Source organism: Aotus nancymaae, unplaced genomic scaffold (genome assembly GCF_030222135.1).
Source record: "Aotus nancymaae isolate 86718 unplaced genomic scaffold, 86718_ANA_hifiasm-v0.15.2.pri h1tg000001l, whole genome shotgun sequence".
Classification (NCBI taxonomy): domain Eukaryota; kingdom Metazoa; phylum Chordata; class Mammalia; order Primates; family Aotidae; genus Aotus; species Aotus nancymaae.
The window spans coordinates 4464948-4483818 of NW_026988412.1; the positions used below are offsets into that span (position 1 = coordinate 4464948).

General features: G+C 42.7%; 1 protein-coding gene and 1 long non-coding RNA gene across 7 annotated transcripts in view; one reads left to right on the forward strand and one right to left on the reverse strand.

Annotated features, from left to right (window-relative positions):
• The window catches only part of XRN2 (5'-3' exoribonuclease 2), a 93999-nt gene extending 90246 nt beyond the window's left edge, over positions 1–3753 (reverse strand). The window contains exon 1 of the mRNA XM_012463437.2: positions 3575–3753. Within this exon, the coding sequence (XP_012318860.2) occupies positions 3575–3649 (75 nt within the window). The 5' untranslated portion in view covers positions 3650–3753. The remainder of the gene's footprint in view (positions 1–3574) is intronic.
• LOC105724669 (uncharacterized) lies at positions 3725–13622 on the forward strand. Of its 6 annotated transcripts, none has more exons than XR_010342072.1 (6): positions 3725–3812; positions 4136–4203; positions 4619–4744; positions 5834–7677; positions 8261–8416; positions 8802–13622. It is a non-coding gene; the product is annotated as an uncharacterized LOC105724669 (long non-coding RNA). The 6 variants fall into 6 exon arrangements; XR_010342074.1 differs by having other exon boundaries at positions 3803–3882; XR_010342081.1 differs by having other exon boundaries at positions 3811–3857.
• Positions 13623–18871: the final 5249 nt, after the last annotated feature.

Here is an 18871-nt window from a genome sequence, read left to right on the forward strand (position 1 = left end):
AGAAGGACTATATAAATCAGCACTAAATGTGTCAGTACAGCTCCGACTACAATACCTATATGATTATATAGAAAGATTATATGGAACTAAGTATGATTATATATATAAGCTAGCTATAGTAAGCAGTGAGTTATACTTTAGGCACTAATTGTGCCCGGGGTCTGCACAGTTCTCCTTCCTCTGTGCCCATGGAGGGTATTACCCACAAACCCCGTCTCCACTAAAAATAAAAAAAATTAGCTGGGCATGGCGGTGCGTGCTTGTAGTCCCAGCTACTCGGGAGGCTGAGGCAGGAGAATCGGAAGTGACAATGGGCCGAGACTGCGCCACTGCACTATAGCCTGGGTGACACACCGATACTGCATCTCAAAAAAAAAAAAAAAAAAAAAAAAAATACATGAGTCTAGGAGGACCAGTATCCTGAGTCTGAAAAGGGAACAGAAAAAGGTCAAGAAATAATCAAAGAGCATTCCTAAAAGTGAAGAACATTAAGAATCCGACTCAAAGAGTGAGCCACGTACTAATCAAAATGAATCTAAATTTAAAATACATACCTAGGTACCTAATAATGAAAGTTTACACTATCAAAAAAAACTTTTTAAAATCCAGAAAGAAAAACTGATCACAAAAGAATGAAAGAATACATGCATTAAAATTAAGGCCTTCTGGTTTCTACACCAGCTCTGACATTTAACAGCTGAGTGACCTTGGGTATGATACTCAACCCTGCTGTGTTTCCATTTTCTCATCTGTAATAATAATAACAACAATAAATATAATATTTTTTTTTTAGATGGAGTCTCACTTTGTCACCAGACTGGAGTGCAGTGGTGAGATCTTGGCTCACTGCAACCTCTACCTCCCAGGTTCAAGCAATTCTCCTGCCTCAGCCTCCCAAGTAGCTGGGACTACAGAACCGTGTCACTATGCCCAGCTAATTTTTGTATTTTTAGTAGAGACAGGGTTTCCCCATGTTGGCCAGGATGGTCTCGATCTTTTGACCTCTTGATCCACCCGTCTCAGCCTCCCAAAGTTCTGGGATTACAACACTGAACCCAGTCAATAAACATAACAATAATTATAACATAATAACATTATTGGTGGTCCCTAAATATCATGCTTCTATTATTTTTACGTAATAAAAATAATTATAACAGCAGGAGTCATGTGGTTTTGAGGATCAAACAAGTTAATAAAGTGTTTAAAACAACGGTAAGTGCTTTATAAGTGCTGGTTAAATAAATATATCACATTAACACCAAACTTGTCAGCAACAATACTAGATGAGAGAATACAAAAGAACAAATTCTTTCAAAGTTTTGAGGGAACCTAATATTAAAACTCGAATTACTGGCCCAGCGTGGTGGTTCACACCTGTAATCCCAGCTACTTGGGAGGCTGATGCAGGAGAACAGCTTGAACCCAGGAGGTGGACGATGCAGTGAGCCGAGATCACACCACTGCACTCGGGCCTGAATTAACAGTGCTAGACTCTGTCTCAAAAAATAAAAAAAAAAAAAAAAAAAAAAAAAAAACACCTCAAATTCCATGCCTAGCTAATGATCATTCACATGTATAAGGGTAGAATGGAGCTATTTTGGGGCCTACAACGACTCAGAAATCTCACAGTCCACACAGCATTTCTTAAGAATTAAGAATAAAAGCTAAGGAAAGGATTTAAATGAAGAAAGATGGGCCGGGCGCCATGCCTCATGCCTGTAATCCCAGCACAAGGGAGGCCCAGACAGGCGGATCACGGGAGGTCAGGATAGTTAGAGACCAGCATGGCCAACATGGCAAAACCTGGTATCTACCAAAAATAAAAAAATAAAAAGGCCAGGTGCAGTGGCTCATGCCTGTAATCTCAGCGCTTCGGGAGGCTGAGGCAGGCAGATCTCCTGAGATCCGGAGTTCGAGACCAGCCTGGCCAACATGGCAAAACTCCATCTCTACTGAAAAAAAAAAGTAGACCTGGTGGTTTATGTCTGTAGTCCCAGTTGTTCAGGAGGCTGAGGCAGGAGAATCACTTGAACCAAGGAGGCAGAGGTTGCAGTGAGCCCATATCGAGCCACTGCACTCCAGCCTAAGAGACAGAACAAGATTCTGTCTCTAAATAAATAAATAAAGGAAGAAAGATGATGATGATTCAGAAAACAATACCTCCTAGTGAAGAAAAATATAATAGTAATAATAATAAAATCCCAGATGCAGCTTTCCAGCAAGCCTACAGAATCGCCAGGTATGACAGCGACAAAAATAAATAAGACAAAAATAAATAAGAAGAAGATGACTTGACTGATACCTGGTAAAATAGAGTTTGGGTGCAGAAAGACGTAAAGTGGAAAAAGAAAGGCAACCTCAGAAAAAAGACAAAAGCAGCACACACAAAAAAAAACAGAATCACAGTACATAACCGGAATCCACACCTGGAATAAAAACGGCATATTACTTAGTTAAAAAGCTTACCAATAGAAAAAAATACAGTGATTTACTCCATTAAAAGTATAGAGGGAGGGCTAAATAAGTGACTAAAACCTCTATTACAGCTAGAATTCAACAGATGTAAAACTTATAAAATGTAAGTATGATATTCAGAGACAGAACCAACACAGTCAAAGGTGAAGAAATGGGATGGGAAGGAGTAGTTTTACAAAGGAAACACAAGCATTCGATTTAGCAGTTGCTCTTTGAGAAAAACACAAGAAATAGTGGGAATGTCACCAAAACAAGGCTTTTGGTTCCTCCTTGTACAGAAGCCAAGAAAGTTTAAAAAAAAAGAAAGAAAAAAGAAGTTCACAGTGACAGGCGAGCACTGCCTTCAAAAACCAAGGAGTGTGCATGATGTGCCCCCGAACCTTTCCGGGGAGAAATTCCAATTAAGAGTACAAAATCGAATTCGCACGAAATGACGAAGACAAGAAAAACAAAACTCAATGATGGCCAAAAGTCTAATATATTAGCTAACAACAAAAACTGTACTGCTCGAGTACATCCAGTAATCTTGAAAATTTCAACAAGCACCCACCCTATCCAGTAGTCAGGGCACAGAGAGAAGGGCTAACTTCTCAGAATTCTATAGAGCTCGTCCTAGACCACACATGCTGCTTTCGAAAAGCTCGCCGACAGGGATTCTTTTTTAAAGCTGTTAAAAAGCTGGCCTCAGAATCCGTGCACCCTTAATCTGCTAGCTCAACCGACCTGGCGCGCATTGCTCAAAAACTACAGCCTCTGAACCTCTTCCGAGACCCAAAATGCGCGGTCTCCGGAGGAAACAAAGCAGTGGGCGGGGCCTTCCGGTGCCGGGAAAAAGCTGGCAGGCAAGGAGCGGCCCTTCTGCTAGTTGGAACCGGCTAAGCCCTTGCCCCGCCGAAGGTCCCGAATCCCTCACCGCCGGGGTCCTGAATCCCACTGCCCGCATCTCACCGCATGTGGGGCTGCGACTGCTCGCGGGGCTGGCAGCGGGGCGCGAGCTTCAGCAAGGCTACCCGGGGGCAGGTGGCGGAGCCCAAGGGCCGCGGCCTAGAAGTGCCGGGGCCCCCGGCTGGAGCGTGGCGGCAGCCTGTCGCCTCCTCACCTTCTCTTCCACGCAGTTGACTATGATGGACGGGTACTTGCGGCTGAGCCAGCGGAAGAACGCCGGGACTCCCATAGCAGCACACGGCTGGAGGCGGCGACCTGCCGGCTGACGAGCGTAACCAAAGAGACGAGAGCAGCGGCTGCGAGCACCAGCACTTCCTCCCACGTGCACGCGGGCGACCGGAGGTGACGTCACGGCGCCGCTGCCGGGGAAGCTGGGAAGGAGGCTCGGCTGGGTGAGGGAGCGGCGGAAAAGGGCGTTGCCGGGCTGCTCGTGGGAGGTGGGAGTCCCGCGCGGACCGAGTGGTAAAAGTTGCGGCTCGCCCTCGGTGGTCCCAGCCCCGGAGCGCGAGGCCGAGCGCGTCTGAGTCACGGGAGCTCAGGGCGACTGCTCTGCCGCGGCTCCACCAGGATCTCCCCAGCCCCAGCCCTCCGGCTCCCTGGGCACGGAATTCCGCGCTCTGCAGACCCCGGGGGAACTCTCCCTTGCCCGTTTGGTCACCTCTTTTTTTGAAGAATATGTCTTCTTTTGCCTCCATTGTCACCTGTCTCAATCTAGGGTAGAATCGAAGCATCCAGACTCACTCGTTATTTCCATTTCCTGGTTTCTCCCGGTTTTGTGCCACAGTACGTACCCCGACTATCAAAAGGAGCATTTTAAAGTATTTTACAGTAATAATGACTGGTTTGCAGAAATAATTTGCTTGTTATTTATGCAAATAAATAATTGTAATAGTTATCGAATGAAATGTTGCCGGCATTTAGCATCTTCAGCTACATTTATGGGTGTAAAGTAATTGCTAATGTGATTCTCTAGCGTTTACTGAGCGTTTACAGTGTACCAAGGCATGACTAAGGGATTGTCCTATGTAATCATCACTTGAGCCTTGTGAGGGTACTGTTACCACCCTCGTGTAAATGATAAGAAAGCCACTTAGCTTGTTTCAGTTCAAGCAAAGGTCATTTTTAATTCTTCCTCGTTCTAACGTGATACTTTTATCGTTTGTTTTCTGGTCGCAAATGAATTTTTTTCATATGGAAGGATAGGTCTGGAAGAGGAGGTGTATGTGTCCGTTTGCTCAAGCTTGGAAGTCTCCCTGAATCCCCTCTTGGTTTGACACACATCACACTCAATGTTGAATGCTCACCTCAAGAGGCCTCTGTGAAGGTACTTCTCCAAGTTACCTGGCAGGCAGTATTTATTGTCCCCTCCTCTGTGGTCTGATGATTACTTTGTTTAAACTACTGATGTGGAAATTAGAGAAGTTGTCATCCCATATTTTACTTAAGGATAGCCAAAACTATTCCAGAGTATTATGTCTACGGTGAAATTCCTCCTTTTACCAGAAACAGCCTGTCTGGTTTCCCTGGGAGGTGCTGTTGTAGGAACATGCACACCATAGGCTGTTCAGGGATAGAGAGCTGGCCAAGTTGAGCCATTTACAATCGTTAACCAGCATTTTTGGGGGGTTTTGTTTTGTTTTATTTTTGTTTTTTGAGACGGAGTCTTGCTCTGTCACCCAGGCTGGAGTGCAGTGGCAGGATCTCGGCTCACTGCAGTCTCCACCTCCTGGGTTTAAGCTATTCTCCTGCCTCAGCCTCCCAAGTAGCTGGGATTAGAGGAACCTGCCACCACGGCCCACTGATTTTTGTGTTTTTATTAGAAATGGTGTTTTACCATGTTGGTCAGGCTGGTCTCAAACTCTTAAGCCTAGGTGATCCTACCACCTCGGCCTACTAAAGTGTTGAGATTACAGGTATGAGCCACTGCACCCAGCCTTAACCAGCATTTCTGAGCTTTGAACCATAAGAAATTTAAAACTATCTTTCCAGTGGGTAAACACTAAAAGATAAGGATTGGGATTTGTTGCCAATCAGCAATGAGAGAAGCAGGGTTAATTCCCTGGTTCCAGTTAAATCCCTCTCTTCCTGCCGTTTGATTAAGTCTGTCTTTTGATTCTGTGAGCCAAAAAAGTTTCCTTTTGCCCTAAGCTGGCTTGGGCTAAATTCTTACCCCTTGCAAAGGAAAGAGTTCAGTAACAAAATTTGGGGAGTGCAAGCTAATTCACTTGGGTAGTGAAATTGGTTTGCGTAGAAGTACAAAAATTGGAGTTTTGGCACTCAGAAAAGGGGAGGGTAAAAGAAGAAACTTGAAAGGTGGCAGGAGGGTATGGACTAAGTATTGTGACACCTTCCCTGGCCCAATGTATTCAGTAAAGCCTGTCAGACTCAGGTTTGGTATGGATTTTTCATGTAGAAATCAAAGGAAAAGTCTCCAGTTGGGGTCACTGGTCTGGAACCACCACGGGGTGGACAACATAACAGAGCTCTAGAAGCAGAAGAGGTGAGAAGAATTTATTAGTGTTAAAAATTAGCAGGAAGGCCAGATGTGGTGGCTCACATCTGTAATCCTAGCAAATAGGGAGGCTAAGACAGGAGAATCACTTGAGCCCAAGAATTTAAGGCTGCAGCGAGCTATGATTGCACCACTGTCCTCCAGCCTGGGTGACAGAAGAGACACTATCTCAAAAAAAGAAAGAAAGAAAGAAAAATTACCAGAAATATTGAACCTGACTTTGGACTTCTGCAGGCTGAGAACCCAGAGGTTTTGAAACATTTTTGCCTAGATCTCAAAGGGGGAGAGGAAGGCCACAGCTGATATCTGGATTATGATATGAAAAATACATAGAAACTATGATGTTTTAAAATATCCATCAATTCATTTTTAAGCCCCATTAACAATGTAATTATCATAGAAAAAAAATCTCAATTTTTTTTTGCCTACTGTTCGTCCCTCAATTACCAAGTGCTTCCTTTCCCTCTTTGTCGTTACAAAACTCACTGTGAATAACCTAATGTATTTAAAACAGTAATTTAGTTGAGATAAACATTTTTAATCAGTAGAGTAAAGCAGATTCCCCTCCATAATGTGGGTGGGTCGCATTTAATCAGTTGAAGTCCTGAATAGAACAAAAAGACTGGCCCCCATGCAAGAGGGAATTCTTTAGCCAACTGCCTTGAGATTTAATCTACCTCCTGAGTCCTGAATCTGCTGGCCTACACTGCAAATTTGTACTTGCCAGTCTGTATAATTATGTGAGCCAAATCCTTATAATAAATTTCTTTGTATATGCACACCTGTTGATATCTCTAGAGAATACTGACCACTACAGATTCTGGTACTGGAAGTGGTTCAAGTGGAACAGAATCTTAGGGATGCATTTTTGCATTTGGTTCTGAGGTTTCAGGAAGTGGTTCTCTAATCTGATTAGATTAAAGACAGGAATGACTGTTTCTGGAAGTAAATAAAACACCGATAGCCTTATGGCATCATGAAGTAATAGAAATATACAAAATAGGCCGGGTGTGGTGGCTCACGCCTGTAATCCCAGCACTTTGGGAGGCCAAGGCAGGCAGATTACCTGAGGTCGGGAGTTTGAGACCAGCCTGACCAACATGGAGAAACCCTGTCTCTACTAAAAATAAAAAATCAGTTGGTCATGGTTCACATGACTGGAATCCCAGCTACTTGGAATGCTGAGGCAAGAGAATCGCTTGAATCTGGGAAGCAGAGGTTGTGGTGAGCCAAGATCATGCTGTCATACTCCAGCCTGGGTGACAAGAGTGAAACTCTGCTCAAAAAGAAAAGAAATACACAAAATATTACCAATTGGATAATCCTCATCAAAACTAAAAAGAAGCAGGATCTGGATGACCATGCATATGATACTTTATAACATATTTTTCAAAATAACAAGTATAGGATTGGTTGTCCCTAATGTTACTGGACAAAATGGGAAAAGAAAGGATGAGCTCAGGGATTCAAATTGCCAGCTAAAGTATAATATAAGTGACCTGAAACTTTCTGCCCTGAAGAAGACCCTTATCTCCAGTAGCTGCAGTGCCAAGATTGTTAAAAATCAACTCCGAATCACATCCTGTAAGTGGCTGAATTAAAATGCAGATTGATTTCTCTACTTTGCAGGTTGTCTACTTCTAAAGTGAGGGCATTGATTGGGAATGAATAGGATCCTGAAAGTTGGAATGGGAGCGTATGGGAAGACCTTGATGGCCCTGGGGATACTGAGTCCCTAAATTCCAGTGAGTCATCTTTGTCAGTAGAAGCAGTTTCTCCACTCCAGTAGATGTATCCTCTCCACCCCGACCTGAGGGAACTAACCTTTTATTGCTTAAGGCTAATCATGACCTCCCTGATGCACTTGGAAGCAAGACAATGCTGATTCTCCTCAGGGCACATCCCCATTACCTCTCTTGGCTTCTAGAACTATAACTAGACTCAAGTCCTAGCAGTCCCAAAAGGTTAGGCACAAAATGTGATCCACGAGTCATACTACATTCCAAAAGTACTACTTGAGTTTTCTAATTTAGTCAGAAATCCAGGGAATATGTGCGGGAATGGATATTAAAGGTGTGGGATAAAGATGGAAGAAACATAAAATTAAATCAGGCTGAATGTATTGATAGGGGCCAATTGAGCACCATTTTTGCATTTAATGTTGCAACTCAGGGAGTTAGTGCTATATAACTGATTGGTTGGTTGACTGAAACATGGACCAGAAGGTGGACCACAATGAGTGAGTGAGAAATGCCAGGCCTACCTTGATTTAATGTAGAGAAGAGGAAACTCAAGCCTGGTTTATAGGTGTTTCTGCATGATGTGCAGGTACCACCTGAAAGTGGACACTGCAGCACTACAGCACCTGAAACTGACCTCCCATGAGCAAGAATGGAATCTGCCAGCAGACGTACCTCTTCCCTGGGTCTCCAGCCTGCCAGCCTACCCCATCAGATTTTGGACTCATCAAGCCCCCACAATCATGTGAGCCAATTTCTTCAAATAAAACGTTCTCATATCCTGTTGGTCCTGTTTTTCAGGAGAATTCTAATGCATTTTCAAGATGCATCACCTCTCTAAGCTTCAGTTTCTTCATCTGTAAACTGAGGATCATAGACTTCATAGGTTTTCTCTGAAGATTCAGTGATACCATGCCCAGTGCATAGCCCAAAACCTGCTAAGATCCAGGAAGTGATCACCATTGTATGGCTATCTGTTGTGTTTCACACTGCTTTGAAGAAGCCTCACAATTTTATTAGCATGTTCTACTTAAAGTATTTTGGACAATTTAATAATCTAGCAGAGCCTCATTTTGTCACTCCCCATCTAGTATTAACTTTCTTTTTTTTTTCTTTTTTTATTCAAATAGGGTCTTTCTCTGTAACCCAGGTGGAAGTGCAGTGGCGCGATGCACCCTCCACCTCCCAGACGCAAGCAATCCTCCCGCCTCAGCCTTCCAAGTAGCTGGGACTACAGGCATGCCACCACACCGCTATAGTGTTAACTTTCTAATATTGAATATGTCTTCATTTTTCCGCATTTATATTTCCTGCTTGTTCTCACTTTGCTGAGTTTACGCTCCTAGTCTTCCCACCACGTTTTTGCCAGTTCAAATTCTACTCATTCAAATTATCTCATCCCCTCTTCTCCATAAAGTCTGTCCTAGCACATGAGCCCAAACTGGTTCTTGCCCACTCTCATCTTCCACATCACTCCTGACTCTTTTCGTACATAGTATTGTGTCTTACATTATTTCCTATTTCGTTTGCGAACATTCTTTTTCCACTAATACTCCAAGATAAGGTAGGCTTTGCTGCAGTAACAAGTAATGCCTGAAACCTCATTAGCTTAGTTTATGTGGTATCAGGCTAATCTCCAGAGCTGTCCTCCATATGGTGACTCAGGAATCCTGCTGCTTTTATCCTGGAATTCTGCCAGCTCAACATGACTACCACAGTCACTACCAAAAGGGAAGATAAGGCAGGAGGGCTGCACTAGGTGTTTTTATGGGCCAGGCTTCTTGGTGACTTATATCTACTGACCCAAACCCAGTCACATGGCCCCAACCCTACTGCAGGAGAGACTGGAAAAGGGTCTGAGTGCTTAAGAATAGGAAAAGGAAATAGGATTGGTGAGCACATAGCCTTGTCTCTGCCACTCTCTGTAGCTCCAAATCAAACTACTAAATACTAGTGTAAGATCCCTAGTCTTCACTACTTACCTTGGGCACCGTAAGTAAAATAAGTTACTAAGAGCCTACCATCAGTAGCGAGGACAAAATATAACCACAAAATATGAACTATTAATAAGTCACAGTTTGATCGATAATAAACAAGTCTCCCTCTGCAGTGTATGATTAAAATCCCAGATGAATTGCACAGATAATAATTGCTACAGAAACTTAGGAAAAAAGTAGAGCTCTTGTCATCTAATGAGATAAAAAATGGCAAGGAGAAAGTATCAGAATGATGCTGAGTCTCGTAATACTAAGATTTGGTTGGAAATAAGGAGGTGTGAAAGGGGACACTGAAGGTTCCTTGGAGGTGAGGACATGTCTTTGTATTTTGTGGTGGGCACCCAATAGGTACTCAATAAATTTAATACTCTTGTTGAATTTAATTCTTAGAGCAGTAGTTCTCAAAGTGTGATTCAGAGACCCCAACGGCCTCAGAGACTCTTTCAGAGGGTCTGTGAGATCAAAACTATTTTCATCATAATATTAGGATGTTATTTACCATTTTTGCTGTCATTCTTAAGTATAACAGTGAAATTTTTCAGAGGCTCTGTGACATGCGATATCAGCAAATTGAATCAGAAGCAGATGTGACAATCCAGTTGTCTTCTATCAAGCCAGACATTAAAAAGATTTCCAAAAATGTAGAACAGTGCCAATATTCTCACGAATCTTTTCTGTGAAAATATTTTTCAGTGAATTAATAAATTTATATTTCTAAATTTTCTCAGGTTTGGTTTCTAACATAGTAAAAGTTAATAGATATAATCCACTTAAACAAAAGCTCTATGGGATTTTAAGAGTATAAACGAGTCCTCAGACCAAAAATTTGAGAACCTCTGTCTTAGAATGTAAAACTGGAAATGGAATCTATGAGTTTCTCCTCCTAGAACCCATCCCAAAGTTAATTTTTCACATTTCCAGGATTTTGTTATATCCTTGTTATAAATCTTGTTATATCCTTGTTATAGATCTTGTCTCAAATGTTCCTTGTTACCTAAAACAGTCTGCAGTCATTATTACCAAGTATAATTCACAGGTACAAATGAACACGACACTAGCCTCAATAAACGTACATTGATAAACATAGATTAATTCTGGTTTGGTGCAGTGGTTCACAACTATAATCCCAGCACTTTAGGAGGCTGAGGTGGGTGGATCACTTGAGCTCAGGAGTTTGAGACCAGCTTGGACAACATGGCAAAATCCCATCTCTACAAAAAATGCAAAAATTGCCAGGCATGGTGACACATACTCAGCTACTCAGAAGGCTGAGGCAGGAGGATAGCTTGAGCCTAGAAGGTCAAGGTTGCAGTGAGCCGAGATTGTGCCAGTGCACTCCAGCCTGGGCAACTGAGCAAGACCCTGCCTCAAATTAAAAAAAAAAAAAAAAGGCCGGGCGCGGTGGCTCAAGCCTGTAATCCCAGCACTTTGGGAGGCCGAGGCGGGTGGATCACGAGGTCAAGAGATCGAGACCATCCTGGTCAACATTGTGAAACCCCGTCTCTACTAATACAAAAAAATTAGCTGGGCACGGTGGCGCGTGCCTGTAATCCCAGCTATTCAGGAGGCTGAGGCAGGAGAATTGCCTGAACCCAGGAGGTGGAGGTTGCGGTGAGCTGAGATCGCGCCATTGCACTCCAGCCTGGGTAACAAGAGCGAGACTCCGTCTCAAAAAAAAAAAAAAAAAAAAAAAAGTAAAGATTATTTCATTCTAAACTTTCTCAATCTATGTTCATGCCGTAAGTCAGCCAAAAACATTTTGTGAGTAGTATATCCAAAAATAGGTGAAAAGGAGGTTCTGAGGTCAAATAACTTTGAGAATTCTGGATTAAATTGGGCTAAACAGACTATATTTCTGCAACCATCTTAGACCCTTTATGATTGCCCATTTCTAAATCTCTAACCATGAAAATCCTTTTTCATAAACCATTTAGTGGGCCTTGTATACCTCAGATACTGAAATGTATACGTGTATATACAATGCTACTGACCATCTAAATCCATACTTGTTATTACATGGATTTAGATGACAAATCCCATGCTCTAAACCGTAACTCCAAGCAACCAAAGCCTGCTAGAACATGATTTGCTTGTAAGGCAGGTACAAGGTGTCCTAGATCATTACTATGAAAGGATCTTCCTACATTTCATTCCCTAATATGACATTTGAGAAAATTCTGGCAGATTTCTGTTAAAGGCCACAGGTTGTATTGTCCCTTAAAGGAAAAGACAGGGAGTTGACAGGAGCCACGTTTCAAAGAGCTGAACAGTAGTAATTCCCTCTGTGGGTATAAATAGAAGCTGGATGGAAAAGACTTCGTTTAAAGGATAATAAAGTGTAAAGCACTCTGAGAAGGGTTGAAGTTAAGACCTAACCCTACAAGCTGATAAGCAGGCCCAGACTTTTATTTATAGTGACATGAGTGACATTTATCTGCCTTTCACTAGAACATGTAATCCACTTGTCAAGGTGTGTCTTAAATGGAGACCTGATCTCTGGTCAGAGTTGACAGGCTTCAAATACAAATGCTACTGCCCTGGCTGAAATTCCTGAATGGCAAAAAAAAAAAAAAAAAAAAAAAAAACCTACAACAACATTGAGATATAAAATCATGGGATGGGGTAATTATATCAATTCAATTTCATTTTGCCTCACAGAGGACTTTTTCTGAAGAGGATCTTGGCTTTGTGATAGAAGAATGATCTGTCAGTTAAAGGAGGAGTGGAATGAATTAAGGGGTTCACCAACCACAATACCTCCCTACTTAGTCCCTAGGTGCAATCATAATAGAATTGTAGGTTTCTCTTCCTTACCCCAAATTGTTAACCCAGTCCAGTTTTAGGAATTGAAAATTGGTGAATCAAGAACATCTGCAAAAACTGCCTAGTTGCTATAGTTAAGGAACTATGGGAGGCCTAGGGTACAGGACTCTCTTAAGGAACTTATGTTCTAGATACAAAATAAGGCATAAGCACATTTGAAATGAACTAGCAGTAAGCAATTTGAATAATAGTCCAAGGGAAAAGAGACCATAGCTATTTACATATAAATTAAACAAACAGAACTTACTATAAGAGCACAAAAGAGGGAAAGATGGAAAGGTTCTGTGGGTAGGGACTCAAGCAAGAATTTGTGGAGGAAGTGGGATTTGAACAGGCCTTGATGGAAGAGTAAAATAAATAAGACCTCTAAAATAATGTATCATTCATTAACTCCAGGCCATGGTGGACCTACTCCCCCACCTCTCTCTCTCTCTCTCTTTCTCTCTGCCTCTTTCTCTACTACTTGTCCATAGGTTTCTTTGGCCAGTTAATCCGTTTTGCCACCGATTGTTCCAAAGTGCAGGGCCTTGTGCTATGGCTCTGAACCTCAGCTTTGTACCAAATCATAAACACTTTAGGAAAGTCTCTTCTGTTTCCTCCCCTTGGCCTTGTGTAAAGCTTTGCCCAAATATAGTTCTCTTTTTTTATAACCAATCAACTTTATTGTAGTATAATTTGCACATATTAAAACATCCATTTTAAGTATACGGTTCAATTAGTTTTGACAAACGTATACACTTGGGCAACCACCACTGCAATCTCAGTATAAAATAATTTTGTCACCTCAGAAGGTCTCTTCTGCTTCTTTGTGGTGGAAATTCCCTCCCCAGCCCTACCTTCAGGTGACCATTGATCTGCTTTTTGTCCCTATACATTAGTTTCATTAGAGTTTCATGGAAATTAAGTTATGCTATTTATAGTCTTTTTATTTGGCTATATTAAGTATAATGTTTTTGAGATTCACCCATGTTGTGTAAATCAGTAGGGATTTTTTGTTTTTGTTTTTGTTTTTGCTGTGTGATATCTCATTGTATAGATGTAACACAATTTCTTTACCTAGTTACCCATGGATGGATATTTGGGCTATCGAACTTCTGGAATAAAGCTAGTATAAAAATTTATATACAAGTCTTTTTTTGGAAGTACATTTTTGTTTCTTTGGAAAAAATACCTAGGAGTAAAGGTTGCATGATAGTGTATATTTAACTTTGTAAAAAACTACCAAATTGTTTTCCAAAGTACTTGTCCCATTTTTCCTAAATATCTGCTTGGTGATTATAGGACTGGCCTGCATGAGCATTACTGCCATTGTCAAAAACTGTGGAAGCCTCTCTGGTTATCTGTAGGGGGGAATTCACACTCCTCAGTCTAGCTTCCTTGGCTCTCTACTGTCTGCTCTTATTTCACTTTCCAGACTTGGCCTTCCACTGACCTGGTAAATGTTTGCTTCACTTGCTCACTCACCATTGAACCACTTGCTTGTCCACAACTGAGCCATACGTCACAGTGCTTCCGGGGCTGCAAGTGGACTTAGCCTGGCCTGGTGCTGTCTTTTTGCCTGGCTTTCCAGGTGGCCAGTGACACACAATGACCAACCAAAAGGTTAGGGTTAGGAACAACAGGATCTTCAATGGGACCTGGGTTAGGCATCAGCATGGATATGCGACTCACTACATTCTTAAGATGAATTTCACAGACATTATCCATCTTGAAATTTTATTTGTCTCTAAGGAGAGTCATACCAACATGTTTCTAAGATTTTGGAAATCTTTTTTTTTTTTTTTGAGACAGTTTTGCTCTGGTTGCACAGGCTGGAGTGCAGTGGTGAGATCTCAGCTCACTGCAACCTCTGCCTCCCAGGTTCAAGTGATTCTCCTGCCTTAGCCTCCCAAGTAGCTGGGATTACAGGTGCATGCCACCACACCCGACTGATTTTTTTATTTTTAGTAGAGCTGGGATTTCACCATGTTGACCAGGCTGGTCTTGAACTCCCGACCTCAGATGATCCACCCACCTTAGCCTCCCAAAGTTCTGAGATTACAGGTGTGCGCCATCTCGCCCAGCCAGAAATCTTGTTTTTTGAAAGGAGGGGAGTACAGAAGGCATTCCCTCTTCAAAGATTCATTCAACAAATATTTGGTGAGCATCTACGTGGGCGATACAAACATGTACTGTCTCTGCAGGATGGCCGAGAGTTACTGCAGTTGAAAAGGGAGGAAACCAGCAGAAGATCTTAGAGACCCTGAAGAAACTAAGTGGACTGATGTGATTTTAACTGAAGCACAAACTGGAAAATTGGAATGTACAGTTCATGACAATTACAAAGAAGAAGAAAAAGAAAAATGCAACCCACCCTGAAGTCTGTGCCTATTAGTAGCATCGTCATGGGCAAGATTTGGTTCCGTAATGTCTCCTGGGCTCATCTGTGGTTTCTTCAAGGTAATGCTGGTCATGAAGATGAAAACAAGATAGGAAAGGGTGACGGGAGAAGAATTACGCATTTTTAAAATCACCAATGGCCAATTTTGCTTAGTAAGACGATATCAATTTGAAGGTGAAAATACATTAGGAATTTCGTATACAATATGTGCAAGCATCATTTCTCATTTCTTCTGTTTTTTAAAACCTGAGTGCACTGTGAATCCCCATACTCTTTTCTGAAATGAATCTTCCACCTGGACTAGTGTGTTTCTTTGTCCTAACATGTGTTACTTAAATAGAGTCAGTCAGTAAACTTGAATAAGAACTAAAACAGGGAATTGGACATTTGTGTTATGCAAAAATCAGTCATTATCTGGCTATGGTTGACAATGTGGGAGCTGCTTATACTCTAGAATTTAGTGCAGCACAATAGAAAAATGCCTTAAATTAATTAGTGCTCTCAGAAATGTAACATAGGTAAGGATCAAAAAGCTTTTCTTCCAGTGAATGGCAGGAACATGTTTCTATCTATTTATCATGGAATCACTTGCTTAAAGAGAACCAGCTTAGAAATCACTACCTTTTCCAGAGAGCACTTTAGCATATAGTTAGGAAAAAGGGGGATATTATGACACCCAAAGATGAGGAATATTTTTATGTGGCTGATCCCACCACCAAAGGTAAATCAAATGACCTAAAACTCCAAAGAAAATGCATTTTCCTTCTATCGAGTGCAAAGGGAACCCTCAAAATGTGAACCTGGCTTTTAACATCCAATTCAGAGTAAGTGTCATTTCTGACATCTCATTCGTTTCTATCTAACTGCACTGCCAGGCTAGGAACACTCCTTTCCTAAAAGATGCTGCACTGGGCAGGGGAGGCAGCCCTCCTGCAGCAGACCAAGAGCCTGGAGCTCTTGCTAGTGACTCACGTCATGTGGCCTGTCTTCTAAGCCTGTTGTGTGGCCTTGAACGAACCTCTCATCTCCTTTAGATTTTCACCCAGAAAACGAGAAGCTAAATGAAGCCACCTCTAAGGAGCCTTCCAGCTATCATGGGTCAGGATGAGATGTTCTCTCCCTTGTCTGAATGCATGTGACATTGGTGATCTGCATTTAACACACTGATAACTGTGTTATTTCTCAATGGTCTGATTGTCACTTGTTTGCAGCGTGTAGGCTCTGCCTCCCTTCCTGGAGTTACTTCATTCGTTTAATTACCTTCGACAAATCCTGACTGAGCAGCTGATGTGCACCAGATGTGGTTGTAGGTGCTGGGTGGACAGCACAAACTGCCTGCTCATCTAGATTTTACAGTCTTCTTGGGGTGGCAGGTGGGGGAGAGAGAGGGACAGCAATCAGGTGGAAAAGACAATATGTCATGCTGTGACGGGTTGTGATAGGTGCTATGAACTAAATAAAACAGGGCAAAGGGATGGCAAGTAACTGTGGCCTGGGGACTCTATTTTGGGGTCAGGGAAGGCCTTTTTTTTTTTTTTTGAGACAGGGACTTGCTTTGTCACCCAGACTGTAGTGCAGTGGTGCAATCACAGCTCACTGCAGAGTCGACCTCCTGGGCTCAAGCCATCCTCACACATCCTGAGTACCTGGACTGAGGCATGCACCACCATCCTCTACTACATTAAAAAATATATATTTTTTGGTAGAGATGAGGTCTTGCTTTGTTGCCCAGGCTGGTTTCAAACTCCTGGGCTCAAGCAATTTTCCTGCCTCGGCCTCCCAAAGTGCTGGGGTTTCAGGTGTAAGCCACTCTACATGGCCCATTTTTCGATTTTTATTTATTTATTTATTTAGATATGGAGTCTCACTCTGTCTCCCAGGCTGGAGTGCAGTGGCGCAATCTTGGCTCACTGCAGCCTCCACATCCCAAGATCAAGTGATTCTTCTGCCTCAGCTCCTGAGTAGCTGGGACTACAGGTGCCCACTATCCTGCCCAGCTAATTTTTGTATTTTTAGTAGACATGGGTTTCAACACGTTGGCCAGGCTGGTCTCAAACTCCTGACCTCAAGTGATCCACCTGCTTCAGCCTCCCAAACTTCTGGGATTACAGACATGAGCCACCATACCCAGTCCCATTTTTCTGTTGTTTAAATTGGAGTATAGCTGATCTACCATATGATGCACAGTTCTTAAGTGTTCAGTTGATAACCTGTGACAATTGTACAGACCTGTGGTGATTTTAAAACATGTCTGAAAATTCTATGAGACTGTTCCCATCTTTCCCACTGTTTCCATCCCATCCATTTTATTTTATTTTATTTTTTGAGACGGAGTCTCACTTTGTTACCAAGGCTGGAGTGCAGTGGCACAATCTTGCTCACTGCAAACTTCACCTCCCAGATTCCAGCAATTTTCCCTCCCCAGCCTCCCAAGTAGTTGGGACTACAGGTGCACACCAGCATGCCCAGCTAATTTTTTTGTATTTTTAGTAGAGACGGTGTTTCACCATATTGGTCAGGCTGGTCTTGAACTCCTGACCTCAGGTGATCCACCCACCACAGCCCCCAAAGTGCTGGGATTATAGGCGTGAGCCCCCATGCCCAGCCCCATCGCTTGATTTTAGACTGGCCTTGGTGACTTGATGTCAATGCATACAGTGTGGCAGAAGGGGCGTGATGTGATTTCTAAGACTAGGTTAGACAAACAAAACAGCTTCCACCTGGCACATGCTTGCCTGTGCTTTCTCTCTCTCTCTCTTTCTCTCTCTTTCTCTCTCTCTCCACCCCCGCCCCCACCAACCTCATGCTTATCCTCAGAACCCACACAACTGCACTGTGAGGAAACCAAGTGACCCCAGACAGGCTATGTGTAGGTAGGTGTTCTAGCCACAGCCGAAGTCAGCCAACAGCTAACACCAACCGCCAAATATGGGAATAAACGAGGCTTTGGATAATTGAAGCCCATAGCCTTCAAGTTTTCTAGCTGAGACCCCAGACATCACAGAACACTCTGTCCCCACTGTGCCTGTCCAAGTTTCTATACTGCAGAAATCCCCACATAATAAATAATGGTTTTCTTCAACTAAGTTTGGGAGCAATTTGTTACGCAGCAATAGATAACAGCAAAAAAATCTGTGTAGTTGACACCCCAAATGTAGAACATTTTCATTATCCCAGAAAGTTCCCTTAGGCCCTTTCCAGTCAATTTCTCCTCCACCCAGAGACACCGCATTCTTCTTCTACTGGCATTAATTAGTTTTGCTTATTCTAGAGAGGAAAGGCCCTTTGGACAAAATGCTGTTTGATTGGATGCCTGTGAGAAGTAAGGAAGTGATTATGCATGTCAAGGTCCATGGGATCCAAGCAGAGGAAACAGCCACTGCCAGGGCCCCCAGACAGGAATGTGAATGGTGAGGTTGAGAAACAGTGGAGAATAGCATGGACTACATGGAGTGAGCACGAGAGAAAGGCCAGGAGAAGGGGCAAGGATCAGATTAGGCTTTCTAATTTGCCAGGAGAGGAGAAGCTGTTCATGAGCTATAAGATTTATGTTTTGTTTTTGTAGGTTTTTTTTCTTGAGACAGGGTCTTGCTTTGTCACCCAGGCTGCAGCAGAGTGGTGTGATCGGAGTTCACTGTAGTCTCAAACTCCTGGGCTCAAGTGATCCTCCTGCCTCAGTCTCCAGAGTAGCTGGGATTATAGTGGTGCACCACTGTGCCTGGCTAATTTAAAAGAAAAAATTTTTTTGTAGAAATGGTGTCTTACTATGTTGCCTAGGATGGTCTTAAACTCCCAGGCTCAAACAATCATACCTCCTTGGCCTCCCAAAGTGCTGGGATTAGATTACAGGCATGAGCCACCATACCTAACCAGGAATTTATGGTTTTAAAAGGAAGTCTCTAGAAGTTATGTGGGGTAATGGTGGAAGCAGAGAGGCCTGTGTGGTGGATGAATGATGACCACAAATTCTTTGCCACTCTTTTCCATTGAAAGGTGGATA